Source organism: Panulirus ornatus, chromosome 42 (genome assembly GCF_036320965.1).
Source record: "Panulirus ornatus isolate Po-2019 chromosome 42, ASM3632096v1, whole genome shotgun sequence".
Classification (NCBI taxonomy): Eukaryota; Metazoa; Arthropoda; class Malacostraca; order Decapoda; family Palinuridae; genus Panulirus; species Panulirus ornatus.
This window is the reverse complement of record NC_092265.1, coordinates 19458860-19478184: the sequence shown is the minus strand read 5'-3', so window position 1 is coordinate 19478184 and position 19325 is coordinate 19458860. Positions and strand designations below refer to the sequence as shown.

Genomic DNA, 19325 nt, shown 5'->3' with positions numbered 1-19325 from the left:
TATATATATTTTATTTTTTTTTCAAACTATTCGCCATTTCCCGCATTAGCGAGGTAGCGTTAAGAACAGAGGACTGGGCCTTTGAGGGAATACCCTCACCTGACCCAATTCTCTGTTCCTTCTTTTGAAAAAAAAAAAAAAAAAAACCGAGAGGGGAGGATTTCCAGCCCCCCGCTCCCTCCCCTTTTAGTCGCCTTCTACGACACGCAGGGAATACGTGGGAAGTATTCTTAATCCCCTATCCCCAGGGATAATATATATATATATATATATATATATATATATATATATATATATATATATATATATATATATATATATCATTTATTATTTCTTATTATACTTTGTCGCTAACGTTGCGCAGGGAAACAGACGTTAGAATGGCCCAACTACCCACATACACATGTATATACATAAACGCCCACACATTTCAACGTATACATACATATACATACACAGACATATACATATACACACATGTGAATATTCATACTTACTGCCTTCATCCATTTCGTCGCCACCCCGCCACACATGAAATGTCTCCCCCCCTTCCCCCCCTCGCGCGCGAGGTATCGCTAGGAAAAGACAACAAAGGCCACATTCGTTCACACTCAGTCTCCAGCTGTCATGTGTAATGCGCCGAAAACAACAGCCCACTTTCCACATCCAGGCCCCACAAAACTTTCCATTGTTTACCCCATGGTTTACCAAATGGCGTCCTAGCTCCGTCTCTTCGTTGTATATCAACTGACTGTTATATTTCTCTCTTGTGTCTTTCCTGATAATTCGATTAATACACGAAAGTGCACTTGGGAACTCATCGTGTTTCATTTTCCCCGTGGACTTTTAGGAATATACTTGATCACGCGCAAAATTGTGATCCTTTCCAACATTATATATATATATATATATATATATATATATATATATATATATATATATATATATATATATATATATATATATATATATATATATATATATATTTCTTTTTCTTTCAAACTATTCGCCATTTTCCGCGTTAATAAGGTAGCGTTAAGAACAGAGGACTGGACCTCTGAGGGAATATCCTCACCTGGCCCCCTTCTTTGTTCCTTCTTTTGGAAAATTAAAAAAAAACAAGAGGGGAGGATTTCCAGCTCCCCGCTCCCTCCCCTTTTAGTCGCCTTCTACGACACACAGGGAATACGTGGGAAGTATTCTTTCTCCCCTATCCCCAGGGATAATATATATATATATATATATATATATATATATATATATATATATATATATATATATATATATATATATATATATGTATATATATATATATATTTATATACATATATATATATATATATATATATATATTTATATATATATATATATATATATATATATATATATATATATATATATATATATATATATATATATATATATATATATATCTGGGAGTGGATCTGTCAGCGGATGGAACCATGGAAGCGGAAGTGGATCATAGGGTGGGGGAGGGGGCGAAAATTTTGGGAGCCTTGAAAAATGTGTGGAAGTCGAGAACATTATCTCGGAAAGCAAAAATGGGTATGTTTGAAGGAATAGTGGTTCCAACAATGTTGTATGGTTGCGAGGCGTGGGCTATGGATAGAGTTGTGCGCAGGAGGATGGACGTGCTGGAAATGAGATGTTTGAGGAAAATGTGTGGTGTGAGGTGGTTTGATCGAGTAAGTAACGTAAGGGTAAGAGAGATGTGTGGAAATAAAAAGAGCGTGGTTGAGAGAGCAGAAGAGGGTGTTTTGAAATGGTTTGGTCACATGGAGAGAATGAGTGAGGAAAGATTGACCAAGAGGATATATGTGTCGGAGGAGGAGGGAACGAGGAGAAGAGGGAGACCAAATTGGAGGTGGAAAGATGGAGTGAAAAAGATTTTGTGTGATCGGGGCCTGAACATGCAGGAGGGTGAAAGGAGGGCAAGGAATAGAGTGAATTGGAGCGATGTGGTATACAGGGTTGACGTGCTGTCAGTGGATTGAATCAAGGCATGTGAAGCGTCTGGGGTAAACCATGGAAATATATATATATATATATTTTATATATATAATATATATTTTTTAATATATATTTATATATATATATATAATATTTTATATCCAAAAATGTAATAAAAACCCATTTGCTTTTCTGTTTTTCCATACATTTTAAAAAGCAAAACCTGATCCACACTCCTCAAATTCTGAAACCACATGCTTTCCCCAATCTGATGCTCTGTACTGCCTTCCCCTCTCAAATAAACCCCCCCCTCCCATATAATTTACCAGGAATACTCAACAAACTTATACCTCTGTAATTTGAGCACTCACTCTTATCCCCTTTGCCTTTGTACAAAGGCACTATGCACGCATTCCGCCAATCCTCAGGCACCTCACCATGAGTCATACATACATTAAATAACCTTACAACCAGTCAACAATACAGTCACCCCCTTTTTTAATAAATTCCACTGCAATACCATCCAAACCTGCTGCATTGCCGGCTTTCATCTTCCGCAAAGCTTTCACTACCTCTTCTCTGTTTACCAAATCATTTTCCCTAACCCTCTCACTTTGCACACCACCTCGACCAAAGCACCCTATATCTGCCACTCTATCATCAAACACATTCAACAAACCTTCAAAATACTCACTCCATCTCCTTCTCACATCACCACTACTTGTTATCACCTCCCCATTTGCGCCCTTCACTGAAGTTCCCATTTGCTCCCTTGTCTTACGCACTTTATTTACCTCCTTCCAGAACATCTTTTTATTCTCCCTAAAATTTAATGATACTCTCTCACCCCAACTCTCATTTGCCCTTTTTTTCACCTCTTGCACCTTTCTCTTGACCTCCTGTCTCTTTCTTTTATACATCTCCCACTCAATTTCATTTTTTCCCTGCAAAAATCGTCCAAATGCCTCTCTCTTCTCTTTCACTAATACTCTTACTTCTTCATCCCACCACTCACTACCCTTTCTAATCAACCCACCTCCCACTCTTCTCATGCCACAAGCATCTTTTGCGCAATCAATCACTGATTCCCTAAATACATCCCATTCCTCCCCCACTCCCCTTACTTCCATTGTTCTCACCTTTTTCCATTCTGTACTCAGTCTCTCCTGGTACTTCCACACACAGGTCTCCTTCTCAAGCTCACTTACTCTCACCACCCTCTTCACCCCAACATTCACTCTTCTTTTCTGAAAACCCATACAAATCTTCACCTTAGCCTCCACAAGATAATGATCAGACATCCCTCCAGTTGCACCTCTCAGCACATTAACATCCAAAAGTCTCTCTTTCGCACGCCTGTCAATTAACACGTAATCCAATAACGCTCTCTGGCCATCTCTCCTACTTACATAAGTATACTTATGTATATCTCGCTTTTTAAACCAGGTATTCCCAATCATCAGTCCTTTTTCAGCACATAAATCTACAAGCTCTTCACCATTTCCATTTACAACACTGAACACCCCATGTATACCAATTATTCCCTCAACTGCCACATTACTCACCTTTGCATTCAAATCACCCATCACTATAACCCGGTCTCGTGCATCAAAACCACTAACACACTCATTCAGCTGCTCCCAAAACACTTGGCTCTCTTGATCTTTCTTCTCATGCCCAGGTGCATATGCACCAATAATCACCCACCTCTCTCCATCAACTTTCAGTTTTACCCATATTAATCGAGAATTTACTTTCTTACACTCTATCACATACTCCCACAACTCCTGTTTATGGATCTGGAGAAGGCATATGATAGAGTTGATAGAGATGCTCTGTGGAAGGTATTAAGAATATATGGTGTGGGAGGAAAGTTGTTAGAAGCAGTGAAAAGTTTTTATCGAGGATGTAAGGCATGTGTACGTGTAGGAAGAGAGGAAAGTGATTGGTTCTCAGTGAATGTAGGTTTGCGGCAGGGGTGTGTGATGTCTCCATGGTTGTTTAATTTGTTTATGGATGGGGTTGTTAGGGAGGTAAATGCAAGAGCTTTGGAAAGAGGGACAAGTATGAAGTCTGTTGGGGATGAGAGAGCTTGGGAAGTGAGTCAGTTGTTGTTCGCTGATGATACAGCGCTGGTGGCTGATTCATGTGAGAAACTGCAGAAGCTGGTGACTGAGTTTGGTAAAGTGTGTGGAAGAAGAAAGTTAAGAGTAAATGTGAATAAGAGCAAGGTTATTAGGTACAGTAGGGTTGAGGGTCAAGTCAATTGGGAGGTGAGTTTGAATGGAGAAAAACTGGAGGAAGTGAAGTGTTTTAGATATCGGGGAGTGGATCTGGCAGCGGATGGAACCATGGAAGCGGAAGTGGATCATAGGGTGGGGGAGGGGGCGAAAATTCTGGGGGCCTTGAAGAATGTGTGGAAGTCGAGAACATTATCTCGGAAAGCAAAAATGGGTATGTTTGAAGGAATAGTGGTTCCAACAATGTTGTATGGTTGCGAGGCGTGGGCTATGGATAGAGTTGTGCGCAGGAGGATGGATGTGCTGGAAATGAGATGTTTGAGGACAATGTGTGGTGTGAGGTGGTTTGATCGAGTGAGTAACGTAAGGGTAAGAGAGATGTGTGGAAATAAAAAGAGCGTGGTTGAGAGAGCAGAAGAGGGTGTTTTGAAGTGGTTTGGGCACATGGAGAGGATGAGTGAGGAAAGATTGACCAAGAGGATATATGTGTCGGAGGTGGAGGGAACAAGGAGAAGAGGGAGACCAAATTGGAGGTGGAAAGATGGAGTGAAAAAGATTTTGTGTGATCGGGGCCTGAACATGCAGGAGGGTGAAAGGAGGGTAAGGAATAGAGTGAATTGGAGCGATGTGGTATACCGGGGTTGACGTGCTGTCAGTGGATTGAATCAAGGCATGTGAAGCGTCTGGGGTAAGCTATGGAAAGCTGTGTAGGTATGTATATTTGCGTGTGTGGACGTATGTATATACATGTGTATGGGGAGGGGTTGGGCCATTTCTTTCGTCTGTTTCCTTGCGCTACCTCGCAAACGCGGGAGACAGCGACAAAGTATAATAAAAATAAAAAAAATAATATATATATATATATATATATATATCCCTGTGGATAGGGGAGAAAGAATACTTCCCACGTATTCCCTGCGTGTCGTAGAAGGCGACTAAAAGGGGAGGGAGCGGGTGGCTGGAAATCCTCCCCTCTCTTGTTTTTTTTTTTTTAATTTTCCAAAAGAAGGAACAGAGAAGGGGGTCAGGTGAGGATATTCCCTCTAAGACCCAGTTCTCTGTTCTTAACGCTACCTCGCTAACTCGGGAAATGGCAGATAGTATGAAAAAAAAAAAATATATATATATATATATATATATATATATATATATATATATGTATATATATATATATATATATATATATATATATATATATATATATATATATATATATATATATATATATATATATATATATACAGCCCGAGGTCGAGCGCATAGATTCGATAAAATGAATATATATATATAGCGGTGATGAGAAGACCTCAATTAGGGATTCAGTTGCCCGTACCGTCTAAAACGAGAGAGAGAGAGAGAGAGAGAGAGAGAGAGAGAGAGAGAGAGAGAGAGAGAGAGAGAGAGAGAGAGAGAGAGAGAGTTACATAGATACACAGACCACACATACGAAAGGTCCAATTGAGGTGGTGGGGCTGTAACGCTTAGAAAAAAAAAAAATAAAACTTGTAAGTAGTAGAAGAAAATGATAGCAAGGCAAAGGTTCTCTCCCCACCCTCCACTCCCTCCGGCAACACGCCATCAAGAAAACAGGTAGAAGAAATACCTTGCAGGATTGATAAGCCTGAAGGAAATTGCTATATGAAAGTCCTAAGGTAGAATGAACATGAATATGTCATGCATCACATGACCAACGACATGCATCCCTTCACTTTCTGTTATAAAGGTGAAACCAAGGATAAACCCCAGGTCCAGCCTCTCCAATTACCATGTCTATAATGCCGCTGATGTTGAAGAATGATACAGTAATTCTCATATTACTCTCTCAAAGCAGGTGACGTGGGTTAATCAATGTTAGTATGATACCGCAACATGGCCAGGGAGAGATCAGTGGTTGAGAGCGCAGCATGATATACCACTGCGTTATGATGACTATCAAATGAATTATTCAGTACCGGAGAGTGATAAATAGTGATTAAGATGTCAGGGTGTTACTCTGAGCAACATATTCTGGGAACTTATTCCATACATCAATAAAATCGTTGAGAAAAACGATATTTCGTACAGTTCAGATTAACTCGGTGACCTCTAGGTTCTAATCCAATTCCTCTTGTTGGTAATGCTGGCGGTGCTGTAAAGAAATGATCAATATCAATGTTATTGAATCCTTTATTTTGACACATTCTCTTAATTTGCCCCGGAGGCGCTTCTTGCTTAAGGAGAACAATTCTCAATCTCGCAGTTTCTCCTCATATGGTTTGTTACGCAAGGATGGAATCACTTTAGTTGCTCTTCGTTGCACTGCTTCCAATTCAAAAATGTCCTTACTTAAGTGGGAGGCCCAAAACTACTCTGCATATTTGAGGTGTAGTCTAACTAGACTTAAGTATGGTAGCAATATCACATCTTTGCTTTTATATGTACGATTTCTGTTTATAAATCCTAACATCCTATTTGATTTCTTGGCGGCTTTATTCCAGTGCTGGGAAAATTTGAGGTTATTGGAGACAATGACCCATATATCTCTCACACTAAGGGATTCCTTTATCTTGAAGCCCGTCAGTTCGTAATCAATTTTTTTCTAGGTTTCCTACTTGCAACAAGTGCCATTTATTGACGTTAAATGACATTTGCCATTGACTAGAACGTTCAGACATTTTATCTAGATCCTCATGTAATTCTAGCCGCCTCTCTTCTTTATCTAATGTGCCACTGCAGATCTTTGTGTCATCTGCAGGTTTAGAAACTAGGCTATTCACCCTACGTTAATATCGTCAATATAAATGATGAAAAGTAAATGCCCAAGTAAGGCTCCTTGGGAGACTCCTATGCAACCAGTAGTCCCCAAGGCCTGAGCTTTGTGCATCAATTTAAGGTGGGGAACTTTGTCCAGAAATACTACATTTACCACTTTTGTCTTGTCGTGGGTATGACAAAATTCAAGGAGGTTTGTAAGGCATGATCTGCGTCTTCTAAAACCATGTTGTGTATTATTGATCAGTCTGTTGTTCCAGATAGGCTACGAATTTATCTCAAATAATCGACTCCAGAAGTTTACGTATAATTGATGTGTGAGGTTGATAAGACAGTAATTACCAGGCAATTAGTGGCTTCCCTTTTTGAACACAGTAGTGACGTCCGTCGGTTTCCAGTCCTGTTGGACTATTCCTTCATAGCGTAGTTTATTGAAAATCTGGGTTAACGGTCAGGCAATTTCGTGTTTGACGCTTTTAATCACTCTTGGATAGAAATGGTCAGGATTTAGGCTTTCTTTCAATAGGCTTCAACTTATTTATCTGTATTAATACTTCTCTAACTGTGACAATAAATTCTTGTATCGTGTGAGTGGTATTCATCACCGTTTCAGAATTCGTGTCGTTGCTTTCTAGCGTAAAAACAGAACCGAAAAACCTTTATTCAAGGTTGTTACTATGCTCTTATCGTCCACAGTGGGTTCCCCATTCTCGTTTGCTAAGGATCCTTTTCCACACCTTATATGTTTCTCATGATTGATGTATCTATAAAATCTTTTAGGATCCCTATTAGTATCTCTTGCAATACTCACTTCGTTTTCTCTGTTGGCATTTTTGATAAGAGCTTTCACTTGACTTCTGATTGTGTTATATTACGTCGCAATATAAGATCTCTTATAGAGTTTATTTACTGCGCCATACAATAGCTCTTGCAATATCTTGGGTGTATCATTCAGGCTTGTTGTTGGTTTTATTGTTTCTGCCGTGCTTGGGAATGACTGTGACTCGATGATGTATAAAATGACGCTTAAAACTACCCCATAATTCCTATGGGCATGAACTAACAAGGGTGAGACTAATGCGTCGCGCAGCCCATGAAAAAACGTCCTTTTAAAGTTAGGTGTAATAGTACTGGTTTTAGGGGAGTTGTTTATGATATTCACATCAAACCTCAACACGTTATGGTCACAAATGACTAGATGTTCACCAATACGGGTATTAGTAGATGTTCACCAATACGGGTATTAGTAGATGTTCACCAATACGGGTATTAGTAGATGTTCACCAATACGGGTATTAGTACGGGTATTAGTAGATGTTCACCAATACGGGTATTAGTAGATGTTCACCAATACGGGTATTAGTAGATGTTCACCAATACGGGTATTAGTAGATGTTCACCAATACGGGTATTAGTAGATGTTCACCAATACGGGTATTAGTAGATGTTCACCAATACGGGTATTAGTAGACGTTTACCAATACGGGTATTAGTTATCAAGAACTCCTGGGATGCAAGAACTAAATCAAGCACGTCAGCTTCCCTCGTCGGCTCGGCGACGGTTTGGCAGAGAAAATCTCGTCTTCGACATCGTTGATAAGTCCAGCAGATTCACTCTCTACACCTGAGACAGTTTGCCAGTTGATGTCTAGACGATTGAAATGCTCCAGAATGATCGAGGCTTTATCCTGTATTGCACATTGTAAACGCTTGTATATGACGGTGCCAGTATCTGCTGGTTCTGCTATAGAGTTCTTTATCTTTTATGAATTCGAGCCAAGGATCTAGATATATTCTTTACTTATCGTCCTCGTAATACCTTCCAGTACCTACAACGTCCAATCTAAAGGGAACGACTCTTTCAACATTTCGTTAACTGCTTCATTTTCAGTTTCATATCTTATGTCTGTAATTTTCTCATTTTTGCTGTTGTCAACGTTACAAAGTACTCAAAGACAAGAAACACTTATTTTCTTGTACATCTTCCATGCATGTGCCTCCAGACATTCTCAAAATGAATCTCTTTCACCAAAGTCCGTTCCTTCATTCTCGGATAGTTAGAAATGAACAAAAAGAACAAAGATATATGAATGAACAAGTATTGTTTAGCTGGAAGGTGGAACATTGTGCTAAGAATACCATCAGGTTAGTGAAAAATATCCTGGAAGGCATATTTTTAAAACTGACAACCATTTTAACTTTCCCCAGTCCCCACGGTGTTGCGTCACGCCCGGTCCCCACCATGGGTCACGACTTCAGATCAGCCATCCACCAGGTCACCGTTAAAGGAGGCAGAAGGCCAGAGGTCCTCCTCACAAGGCAGAGCAGATCATCAGCTACAGGCCGACGGTACATCATCAACACTGCTGGTGGAGGCAACACTAGGGCCTTCTGGGGTGACTGTCTGGCTGGACGGTGTACAAGTGAGTCAGGAACACACTTACCCACCAAGTGTCGACATAGGTATTGACCATCTTGACCTCGGCGCTAAAATACCTGAGCTTCTAACTCGATTCTTGCGGGTTAGGTCAAAGGTCAAGTCACCATGTTCTAGAATAACACCGTCATGCTCAAGGGGTTAATTAGATCTCCACTCAGTCTAAATATTTACTCAGTCTAAATATTTCCCAGAGATATGTAACATAAATACACCCTATAGATAAGAGGGAATACTGCAACAGGATCAACACGACCTCAAATTAATCCCCAAGCATGAAATCAACTTCTGATAATCCACCTGCCTGCCAACAGACATCAATCTTCGTGTTAGTAAATAAATCCACAGGAAGTCAAAAATGAAATCAATTACGTAGGAAAACAAATTGCTGAGTGTAACTGACCCTTCCCGCACAGGTGTACAGGCTGGAGAACAAGACCCTTGAGTGGGAAGGCAAGACGGTTCGCCTCCACGCTGGGGTACACCTGCTGACCCTACATGAGAGGTCAGGTAAGGTGATGAGGGCGGCCACCTACCTGACGTGGCAGCCAGAGAACAACAGACAGCTGAGTCAGGCGCTCCAGGATGCGAGGGACGGCCGGCTCCTGCTCCTGCTGGCCACAGTAAGTATCACACTTCTCATTTCCTTCATCAGACATCTACTGTTTCATCCAGATATTCATCATGCACGACCATCCCCCCCCCCCCCACACACACACTACACACACACACACACACACACACACACACACACACACACACACACACACACACACACACACATTTCCTGCACTAAAGAGGTAGCGAGTGCAACAGACGAAAAAAGGACACATTCGCTCACTTACATTCTCTAGCTGTCGAGTGCAACGTACCAAAACCACAGCTCCCTAACCACATCCAGGCCCCACAGACCTTTCCATTGTTCTTTAACCCAGCCGCTTCGCATACCCTGGTTCAGTCCACCGACAGCACGTCGACCCCTGTATACCACATCGTTCCAATTCACTCTATCCTGCGTAAGCTTTAAGCCTACTGCATGTTCAGGCCCCCATCGCTCAAAACCTTTTCCATTACCTCCTTCCATCTCTAATTTGGTCTTTCCTTCTTATTCTGCCTCTCACTTCTGCCACATATATCCATTTTGTCAATCTTTCCTCACTCACTCTCTCCATATGTCCAAACCATTTCAACACTCCCTCTTCTGCTCTCTAAGCCACATTCTTTTTATTACCACACATTTCTCTTACCCTTTCATTGCTTACTCGATCAAACTGCCTCACTCCACTTATTGTCCGCAAACAGTTAATTTCCAAAACATCCACCTTCCTCCGCACGAAATCCTCTATAGCCTATGCCTCGCATCCATATGGAATTATTGGAAACTATTATTTCCTCCCAAATAACGATCTGTTTCCACACATTCTCTGAATGCTTCCAGTGCCTTCGCCCCCTCACTCACCTTACGACTCACTTCTGATCCCACGCTTCCATTAGCTGCCATGTCCACCCCTGGTATCTCAAACACTTCACTTCCTCCCATTTTTCTCCATTCAAACTCACACCCCAGCTAACTTGTCCCTTAACCCCGCTGAACCTAATGCCCTTTTTTTAATTCATATTTACTCTCAACTTCCTCCTTTCAAACACGCTTCCAAACTCAGTCACCTGTAGTTTCTCATAGAATCAGCCACCAGTGCTGTATCATCAGTAAACAACTGACTCACTTCCCAGACCCTCCCAGACCCTTCACGTTAACACATATCAAAGTATACATTTACAGTCTAATGCCCCCAATGAATACGGTAAACCTTTGTTTCATTCCGTGATCACATATCACCATACGTCTACAAGATGTAAATCATCTGACATATTACACTGTTATATCAGTATTCACAACATCACACGTCATCACATCACATGACGTCATATGACTGACGTCAGCAGTCTTATGACAGACATTTGCAGTCGCTGGGAAACAGTGGCGGCGTCCCAGCAGAGCACCGTGAGCAAGTTTTGAACCAAATCCGACATAGCATGAATGGACGCGTAGATGAAGGTCAGATCATTAATACAATAAGTGGAAGAGTTTAGCACACATGAACAAACGGATGAGAGTCACATGAAATGACACGAATTATTTTGTTGAAAATTCAACGGAATTTTAGCATATTTGGTAACGAGAAACGCCTGTTTGGGATTTACGAACACATGCACACATTTCCGACCTTGTGATGAGGAGGTTTGCTCAACAGAACAACCTGACAAAGTAAGTGTAGATGATAAATCCAACATATTAAAACAAAGATCTGAAGTTGTGGTTTAGTTGATGTGTAGGTAAGAATGTGTGACAGCTTAATCTTCAGATGAAGCAAATGTGAACAAACCAATTTGTATCATCAGACTGGATCAAAATCCAGCGAATTCAGCCATTGGAGACGGCTAGGCACCAAAGCCTGGATAGATGTATACACTTCGCTGAATGGAATTACCAGAGACGCATGTGTTCCTCACGTATGCTATCTGCTCTTCTGAAGAAATCCTTTCTTCTAGATAAATTATCCCTGAATATCAGCTGTATAGAAAATGAGGAATACATGATTAAAAGTCCAACAAGCTCAACAATGCTAGTTCCACTCCTACATGCACACCGTAGCGCACATTCGTAATTAAAACCTCAGGCATGACGGTGCGACCTTAAGTTTGGGATATACTGCCTTTGAGCACGACGGTACGACTCTTGGTGTGGTAGCCTGATTGATAAAGGGTCAGAACAAGGACTTCAAGAGCTCTATCGTTGTGTTCAAAGGTCGTCTCTTTGCGCATTTGGTAATGATCGGGTGATTATCATGCAGAGCTTCGCACATGTTAGACAAGGATTGAGAGAGATGTAACAGAAACGTCAACTTATTTACAAAAGACACACACAAATGCATGGATCCTGAGAGATCTATATTCTCTAATTCCTGAAGGACAGAAATTGAGAGGCGCTTTCTACTGATTATGTCTGAGAAATATACTCCATCTCTCCAAACAATGTAGAACACTGGAGCGGCAAGGATAACATTGTGTGTGTTATATTAAGGTAAGACGAGATCCAGAGAGTTATAACTGTTAAAGTTTTCCTTTTTCCCATGACGCTACCTCAGCCAGAGTTCACCAAGTTCCTGGGGCAACAGGTGGTGGAGCAGCTGCTCGCCCTGGGTTCTCACTTCGTCAACCGTCTGGCAATGGATGAAGCGTGGTGTTTGGTGGCGAACAAAGGCGAGCGCGTTTTGCATGAGGTCTTGGTCACTACCCACCACAGCCAAGGTCTTGAGGCCAGTGGTGCACCTCCCGCCAGCCTCCAGCTGATGGTCCCGCTCACACAGGGTGAGTAACTTTTGTATATCAAGTTGTTCCGCAATGTTTTAGGTCGAGAGTAAAGTGCTCGATCAAGGATGAGCCAAAAAACTTCTAAACCATGTTGCCTTCCGCCTACAAAGAAGCCAGATTAAAACTTAAGTGAAGTGTCAGATCAAAACCAAAGCACCGGGTCCACGTTAGAACCCTGCAATTCACTTTTGATTTCATGAGAAGTAAGATGAATATGAGAAAACTTTTACTTAATACTTAATCACTGTCTTTGTTATTCTATTCGAAGTCTGATTCCGTCCTATTAGAAACATTCATTTAGTCTGTTCTCTGGTAGGTTGACATTTCTAATAGAGCTTTACTTGTGTTGATTACACGCGCCTAAAAAGCAAAACTAGAAATATCCTCAGAGCGGCGGTGTGGGTGGTACGAGAGAGCGGGTATGGAGGAGCGCGCCATCTTCTGTGAGACTTATGACGGCTACGGTAACTTCTGCAGTTGTCATCACGGTGATGACCCACCCTGGTCACCTCTACCATCACACAACATCGTAAGATCATTTTACTCTCCCTTACATCACGATCCTAAACTCTTCTTCCACTTTGATAGTATGATTTGTCTGCCACGTACACCTACATGTATGGCGTACTGCTACATCAGTACTATAGTACATTTAAGACTATTGTGTTGGGGATCAGTTTGAGTACCAGGTGGAGGAGGTGATTCCCGTGGCCATAGCGACAGCTCACCGGCTGCCCCACGTCCTGCGTCAGGTGGGTCAGCTGTGGTCCAGCCCCGGCGGTACCCTCACGCCCATCACCATCTTCGTGGACGGCCGGAACCCTGAGGCTCGAGCACTGGCCACCCTCCTCAACTTGCCCGTGGTAGAGCACCATAACCCCGCGCCCCTCGGTCAGTAGCAGAGTTGTGCTTGTATGACTCACGTACACATGCACACGAAAAACATACATACACACACACACAAATGTATATATATACACACAAAGAAGCATGCACACACATAAATATATATATATATATATATATATATATATATATATATATATATATATATATATATATATATATATATATTTTTTTTTTTTTTTTTGCTTTGTCGCTGTCTCCCGCGTTTGCGAGGTAGCGCAAGGAAACAGACGAAAGAAATGGCCCAACCCACCCCCATACACATGCCTTGATTCAATCCACTGACAGCACGTCAACCCCGGTATACCACATCGCTCCAATTCACTCTATTCTTTGCCCTCCTTTCACCCTCCTGCATGTTCAGGCCCCGATCACACAAAATCTTTTTCACTCCATCTTTCCACCTCCAATTTGGTCTCCCTCTTCTCCTCGTTCCCTCCACCTCCGACACATATATCCTCTTGGTCAATCTTTCCTCACTCATTCTCTCCATGTGACCAAACCATTTCAAAACGCCCTCTTCTGCTCTCTCAACCACGCTTTTTTTATTTCCACACATCTCTCTTACCCTTACGTTACTTACTCGATCAAACCACCTCACACCACACATTGTCCTCAAACATCTCATTTCCAGCACATCCATCCTCCTGCGCACAACTCTATCCATAGTCCACGCCTCGCAACCATACAACATTGTTGGAACCACTATTCCTTCAAACATACCCATTTTTGCTTTACGAGATAATGTTCTCGACTTCCACACATTCTTCAAGGCTCCCAGTATTTTCGCCCCCTCCCCCACCCTATGATCCACTTCCGCTTCCATGGTTCCATCCGCTGCCAGATCCACTCCCAGATATCTAAAACACTTTACTTCCTCCAGTTTTTCTCCATTCAAACTCACCTCCCAATTGAATTGACCCTCAACCCTACTGTACCTAATAACCTTGCTCTTATTCACATTTACTCTTAACTTTCTTCTTTCACACACTTTACCAAACTCAGTCACCAGCTTCTGCAGTTTCTCACATGAATCAGCCACCAGCGCTGTATCATCAGAAAACAACAACTGACTCACTTCCCAAGCTCTCTCATCCCCAACAGACTTCATACTTGCCCCTCTTTCCAAAACTCTTGCATTCACCTCCCTAACAACCCCATCCATAAACAAATTAAACAACCATGGAGACATCACACACCCCTGCCGCAAACCTACATTCACTGAGAACCAATCACTTTCCTCTCTTCCTATACGTACACATGCCTTACATCCTCGATAAAAACTTTTCACTGCTTCTAACAACTTTCCTCCCACACCATATATTCGTAATACCTTCCACAGAGCATCTCTATCAACTCTATCATATGCCTTCTCCAGATCCATAAATGCTACATACAAATCCATTTGCTTTTCTAAGTATTTCTCACATACATTCTTCAAAGCAAACACCTGATCCACACATCCTCTACCACTTCTGAAACCACACTGCTCTTCCCCAATCTGATGCTCTGTACATGCCTTCACCCTCTCAATCAATACCCTCCCATATAATTTGCCAGGAATACTCAACAAACTTATACCTCTGTAATTTGAGCACTCACTCTCATCCCCTTTGCCTTTGTACAATGGCACTATGCACGCATTCCGCCAATCCTCAGGCACCTCACCATGAGTCATACATACATTAAATAACCTTACCAACCAGTCAACAATACAGTCACCCCCTTTTTTAATAAATTCCACTGTATATATATATATATATATATGTATATTTATATATATATATATATATATATATATATATATATATATATATATATATATATATATATATATATATATATATATATATATATATACACAAAGAAGCATGCACACACATGCATGCATACACATACATACGCCAATGCTTGTAGATATGCACACACGTGAACCCATACACACACACACACACACACACACCAATGCTTGTAAGCATGCACACAAATACACAAAAATGTTATTACGTTCTATTGTAACCATATACACATATATACATACATATATACTGAGCATAAAGACGGAGGCACCCCCTCCAATACCACTCACACACACACACACACACACACACACACACACACACACACACACACACACACACACACACACACGCACCAATGCTTGTAAGCATGCACACAAATACATAAAAATGTTATTACGTTCTATTGTAACCATATACACAAATATACATACATATATACTAAGCATAAAGACGGAGACACCCCCTCCAATACCACTCACACACACACACACACACACACACACACACACACACACACACACACACACACACACACACACACGCACCAATGCTTGTAAGCATGCACACAAATACACAAAAATGTTATTACGTTCTATTGTAACCATATACACAAATATACATACATATATACTAAGCATAAAGACGGAGACACCCCCCTCCCATACCACACACACACACACACACACACACACACACACACACACACACACACAACCAGCAGGATATACTTGGAAGGTAATTAAGCAAAGGTAAACAATTTCTTAAGGAACAAGAACGGAGAAACTGAATTCCACAATAAGAGTATGAAATGATCTTGAGAGGATCTGTGAAATCTGTAATGAAGGTGTCAGTATATGGGCAGGTAAGGGAGAGCAAGCCTCAAACAGTGAAAAGAAGATATAGCTCAACAGATGACAAAGAGCTATGGAAAACAGACTCCTTCTATGTAGAAGATACGGAGGGCATAGCAACACAGACACCTGGTATGTAGAAGATACGGAGGGCACAACAACACAGCAGACACCTGCTATGTAGAATATACGGAGGGCATAACAATACAGACTCCTGCTATGTAGAAGATACGGAGGGCATAGCAATACAGACACCTGCTATGTAGAAGTACAGAGAACACAACAACCAGGAAGACTTTCAAAGGTACAAGAGAATGATATATAAGTGTAGTACAGTTTAAGGAGGACGAAAAAAACTTGTTGAAAAATTTGAATAAGGCAAATATTGATCCAAAACTGTTCCATAGATTAATCAGGAGCAAACTCTAAACTAACTATTAATCAGACTGAAGTACTCAGCGAGCATGGAAGATGAAACAGAAAATGTGTGTAAAAAGCTGTATGTTAAGATTCAACGTTTATTCACTATGTTGGACACATTATCCTCAGTACTAATGATCTGGGATGAAGCGATCATGGAATGCACTGAAAATGTCGAGAAAATATATAGGAATGCTATGAAGACTTGAAGTATATAAGGCATATGGCCCTCGTGAATTGTCACCCTATATACTCAAGGAGAGGCAAGCACACTCCGACAAGCCATTTGAGGCCTCACTTAGGAGCCCCATGGAAGGAGGAGCAACGCCAAGGAAGTGAAAAGGAGCAAATGTCAGGCCATAATTTCAAGACACGAGATAGGACTACTGTGCTAGATTACTGGCTGCTATAACTAACAACAAGGACTCTACATGACCGAAGCATAATCAGTATCTCGTTTACATGAGTAATGGCAAAAGATAACCGACGTAATTAAGACACACATGTGTCCAGCGGGAAGACGCCGTTCACACTGATTCATCTAGACTTCGTAAAGAGTGAGTACGACCTTGCTGAAAAAGGAAGAAGAAATGTGGTTGAAATATGCTCTTGGAGTACCAGAAGATATTGACATCACCCGACAGTTAGTTATTAAAGAAACTGGATTTCTTGGCAGGCAAAAGACTCCTAAGGCGGATCGATGACCTTCCATGGATCCAGGAGTGAGCAAAAGGCGACCAAAGACACGTCAAAAGTATTCTGTATTTTAAGCAAATAAGATATCAGAAAAATTAACCACCTAAATATATTTCTTCATAATACCAGTCCAATATAATGTGGTACTCATTCAAACAGAATGTAACGTGTTACAAGGACCTAAACTGAATGCAGATGCAGTCAGACTAACGGCTACTGAATATTCAGCCAAAACAAATCCAAACAATACAGAGGAATTCAAACACCCACATATCACTGGGTCCTTGTGAGGCTCTCTGCAGCAGAGCAAGAGATCAGAAACTCATAATATTGTGTGGTAGGATTATAGACATATAACAAAAAATGGAAAGTGTGAGAACAGACCTGACTTTGATTCCCAAATACCTAGTAACAAATTACGAAAACCGACCAATGGGAGCAATTTAATACTGACATGTTGCCGAGCTTAACAAAAAAGATCACAACGTTAAGATAATTGCAAGAGGCGAAATGCTGGTTTGCTCAGTGTTGATATCATCATACAGTTCATCGAAAACATTTAATGATCACGTTTGATCCTATTCAAATTATACTTCAGCAGTTTGAATAGCTCGCTCACTCATGCATATAAATGCTGAAGAATGTTCAACACAAGGAAACAAGAATGGTGCCAGAATAAAGAGAATTCAACTGAGAAATATCCCTGATCTGCCCGTAGTAGAGGAAGTAATAAGGGAAGACGATGACAACACCTCAGTCCCTCGCCTGCCACACTGTCAAAGTCTAAGCCAGTTTTCGGAGGATACGCAGATCAACAACACCTGAGGATGAATTAGATTGTGCACGAGAAGTGTCAGAAATCATGTTGGGAAAACCTCAGCAATCAACAAGGTTGTGAACATGCAGTGCAAGTTTGTTTATTAGCTGTGGAACCCCAGAAAGAAACGTTCTGAATCTATACACAAAGATAAGTAAAGCGCTATCGGCCATCACACAGGCAAATACCAACACAAATACATGCGCATGCGCACACACACACACATGTACGAACGCACGATTATTAGCGGAATACATTAACTGATGGTTCCGCTGTGTCTGACAGGGTCATCTGCAAGAATCAACGAACACATTAAATTCTCCCTCATGAAGGTGTTCGAGGTTTACCCCGAAGCCAACCTCGCCATCATCTTGGAGGATGATCTCCAGCTGGCACCAGACATTATTCCGTAAGTACCATAACTACATTTTATCCTGAATCCCGAACTTACAGACGACAATTCAAAGTCATTACCGAACTGGTTTATGCAGTGTGTCGTATGATGTCAATGATCCAACTTGGAAAACTCCCGTTTCTTCACATCCAAACGTCTCTGGTTATATATATATATATATATATATATATATATATATATATATATATATATATATATATATATATATATATATATATATATATATATATATATATATATATATATATATATATATATATTATCCCTGGGGATAGGGAAGAAAGAATACTTCCCACGTATTACCTGCGTGTCGTAGAAGGCGACTAAAAGGGGAGGGAGCGGGGGGCTGGAAATCCTCCCCTTTCTTGTTTCTTTTAATTTTCCAAAAGAAGGAACAGAGAAGGGGGTCAGGTGAGGATATTCCCTCTAAGGCCCAGTTCTCTGTTCTTAACGCTACCTCGCTAACGCGGGAAATGGCAAATAGTATGAAAGAAAAAAAAAAAAAAAAAAAAAAAAAAAAAATATATATATATATATATATATATATATATATATATATATATGTGTGTGTGTGTATATATATATATATATATATATATTTTTTTTTTTTTCTTTTTCAAACTATTCGCCATTTCCCGCATTAGCGA

At 40.9% G+C, this 19325-nt stretch overlaps 2 protein-coding genes across 2 annotated transcripts in view; one reads left to right on the top strand and one right to left on the bottom strand.

The window, feature by feature from the left end:
- Window positions 1-19325, bottom strand: part of LOC139762050 (uncharacterized) — a 385663-nt gene that overhangs the window by 199806 nt on the left and 166532 nt on the right. The window lies entirely within an intron of this gene.
- Window positions 1-19325, top strand: part of LOC139762011 (protein O-linked-mannose beta-1,2-N-acetylglucosaminyltransferase 1-like) — an 80627-nt gene that overhangs the window by 5126 nt on the left and 56176 nt on the right. Inside the window, exons 2-7 of the mRNA XM_071686793.1 lie at window positions 9171-9385; window positions 9816-10022; window positions 12546-12768; window positions 13161-13300; window positions 13449-13662; window positions 18549-18672. Of these exons, the coding sequence (XP_071542894.1) occupies window positions 9171-9385; window positions 9816-10022; window positions 12546-12768; window positions 13161-13300; window positions 13449-13662; window positions 18549-18672 (1123 nt within the window). The remainder of the gene's footprint in view (window positions 1-9170; window positions 9386-9815; window positions 10023-12545; window positions 12769-13160; window positions 13301-13448; window positions 13663-18548; window positions 18673-19325) is intronic.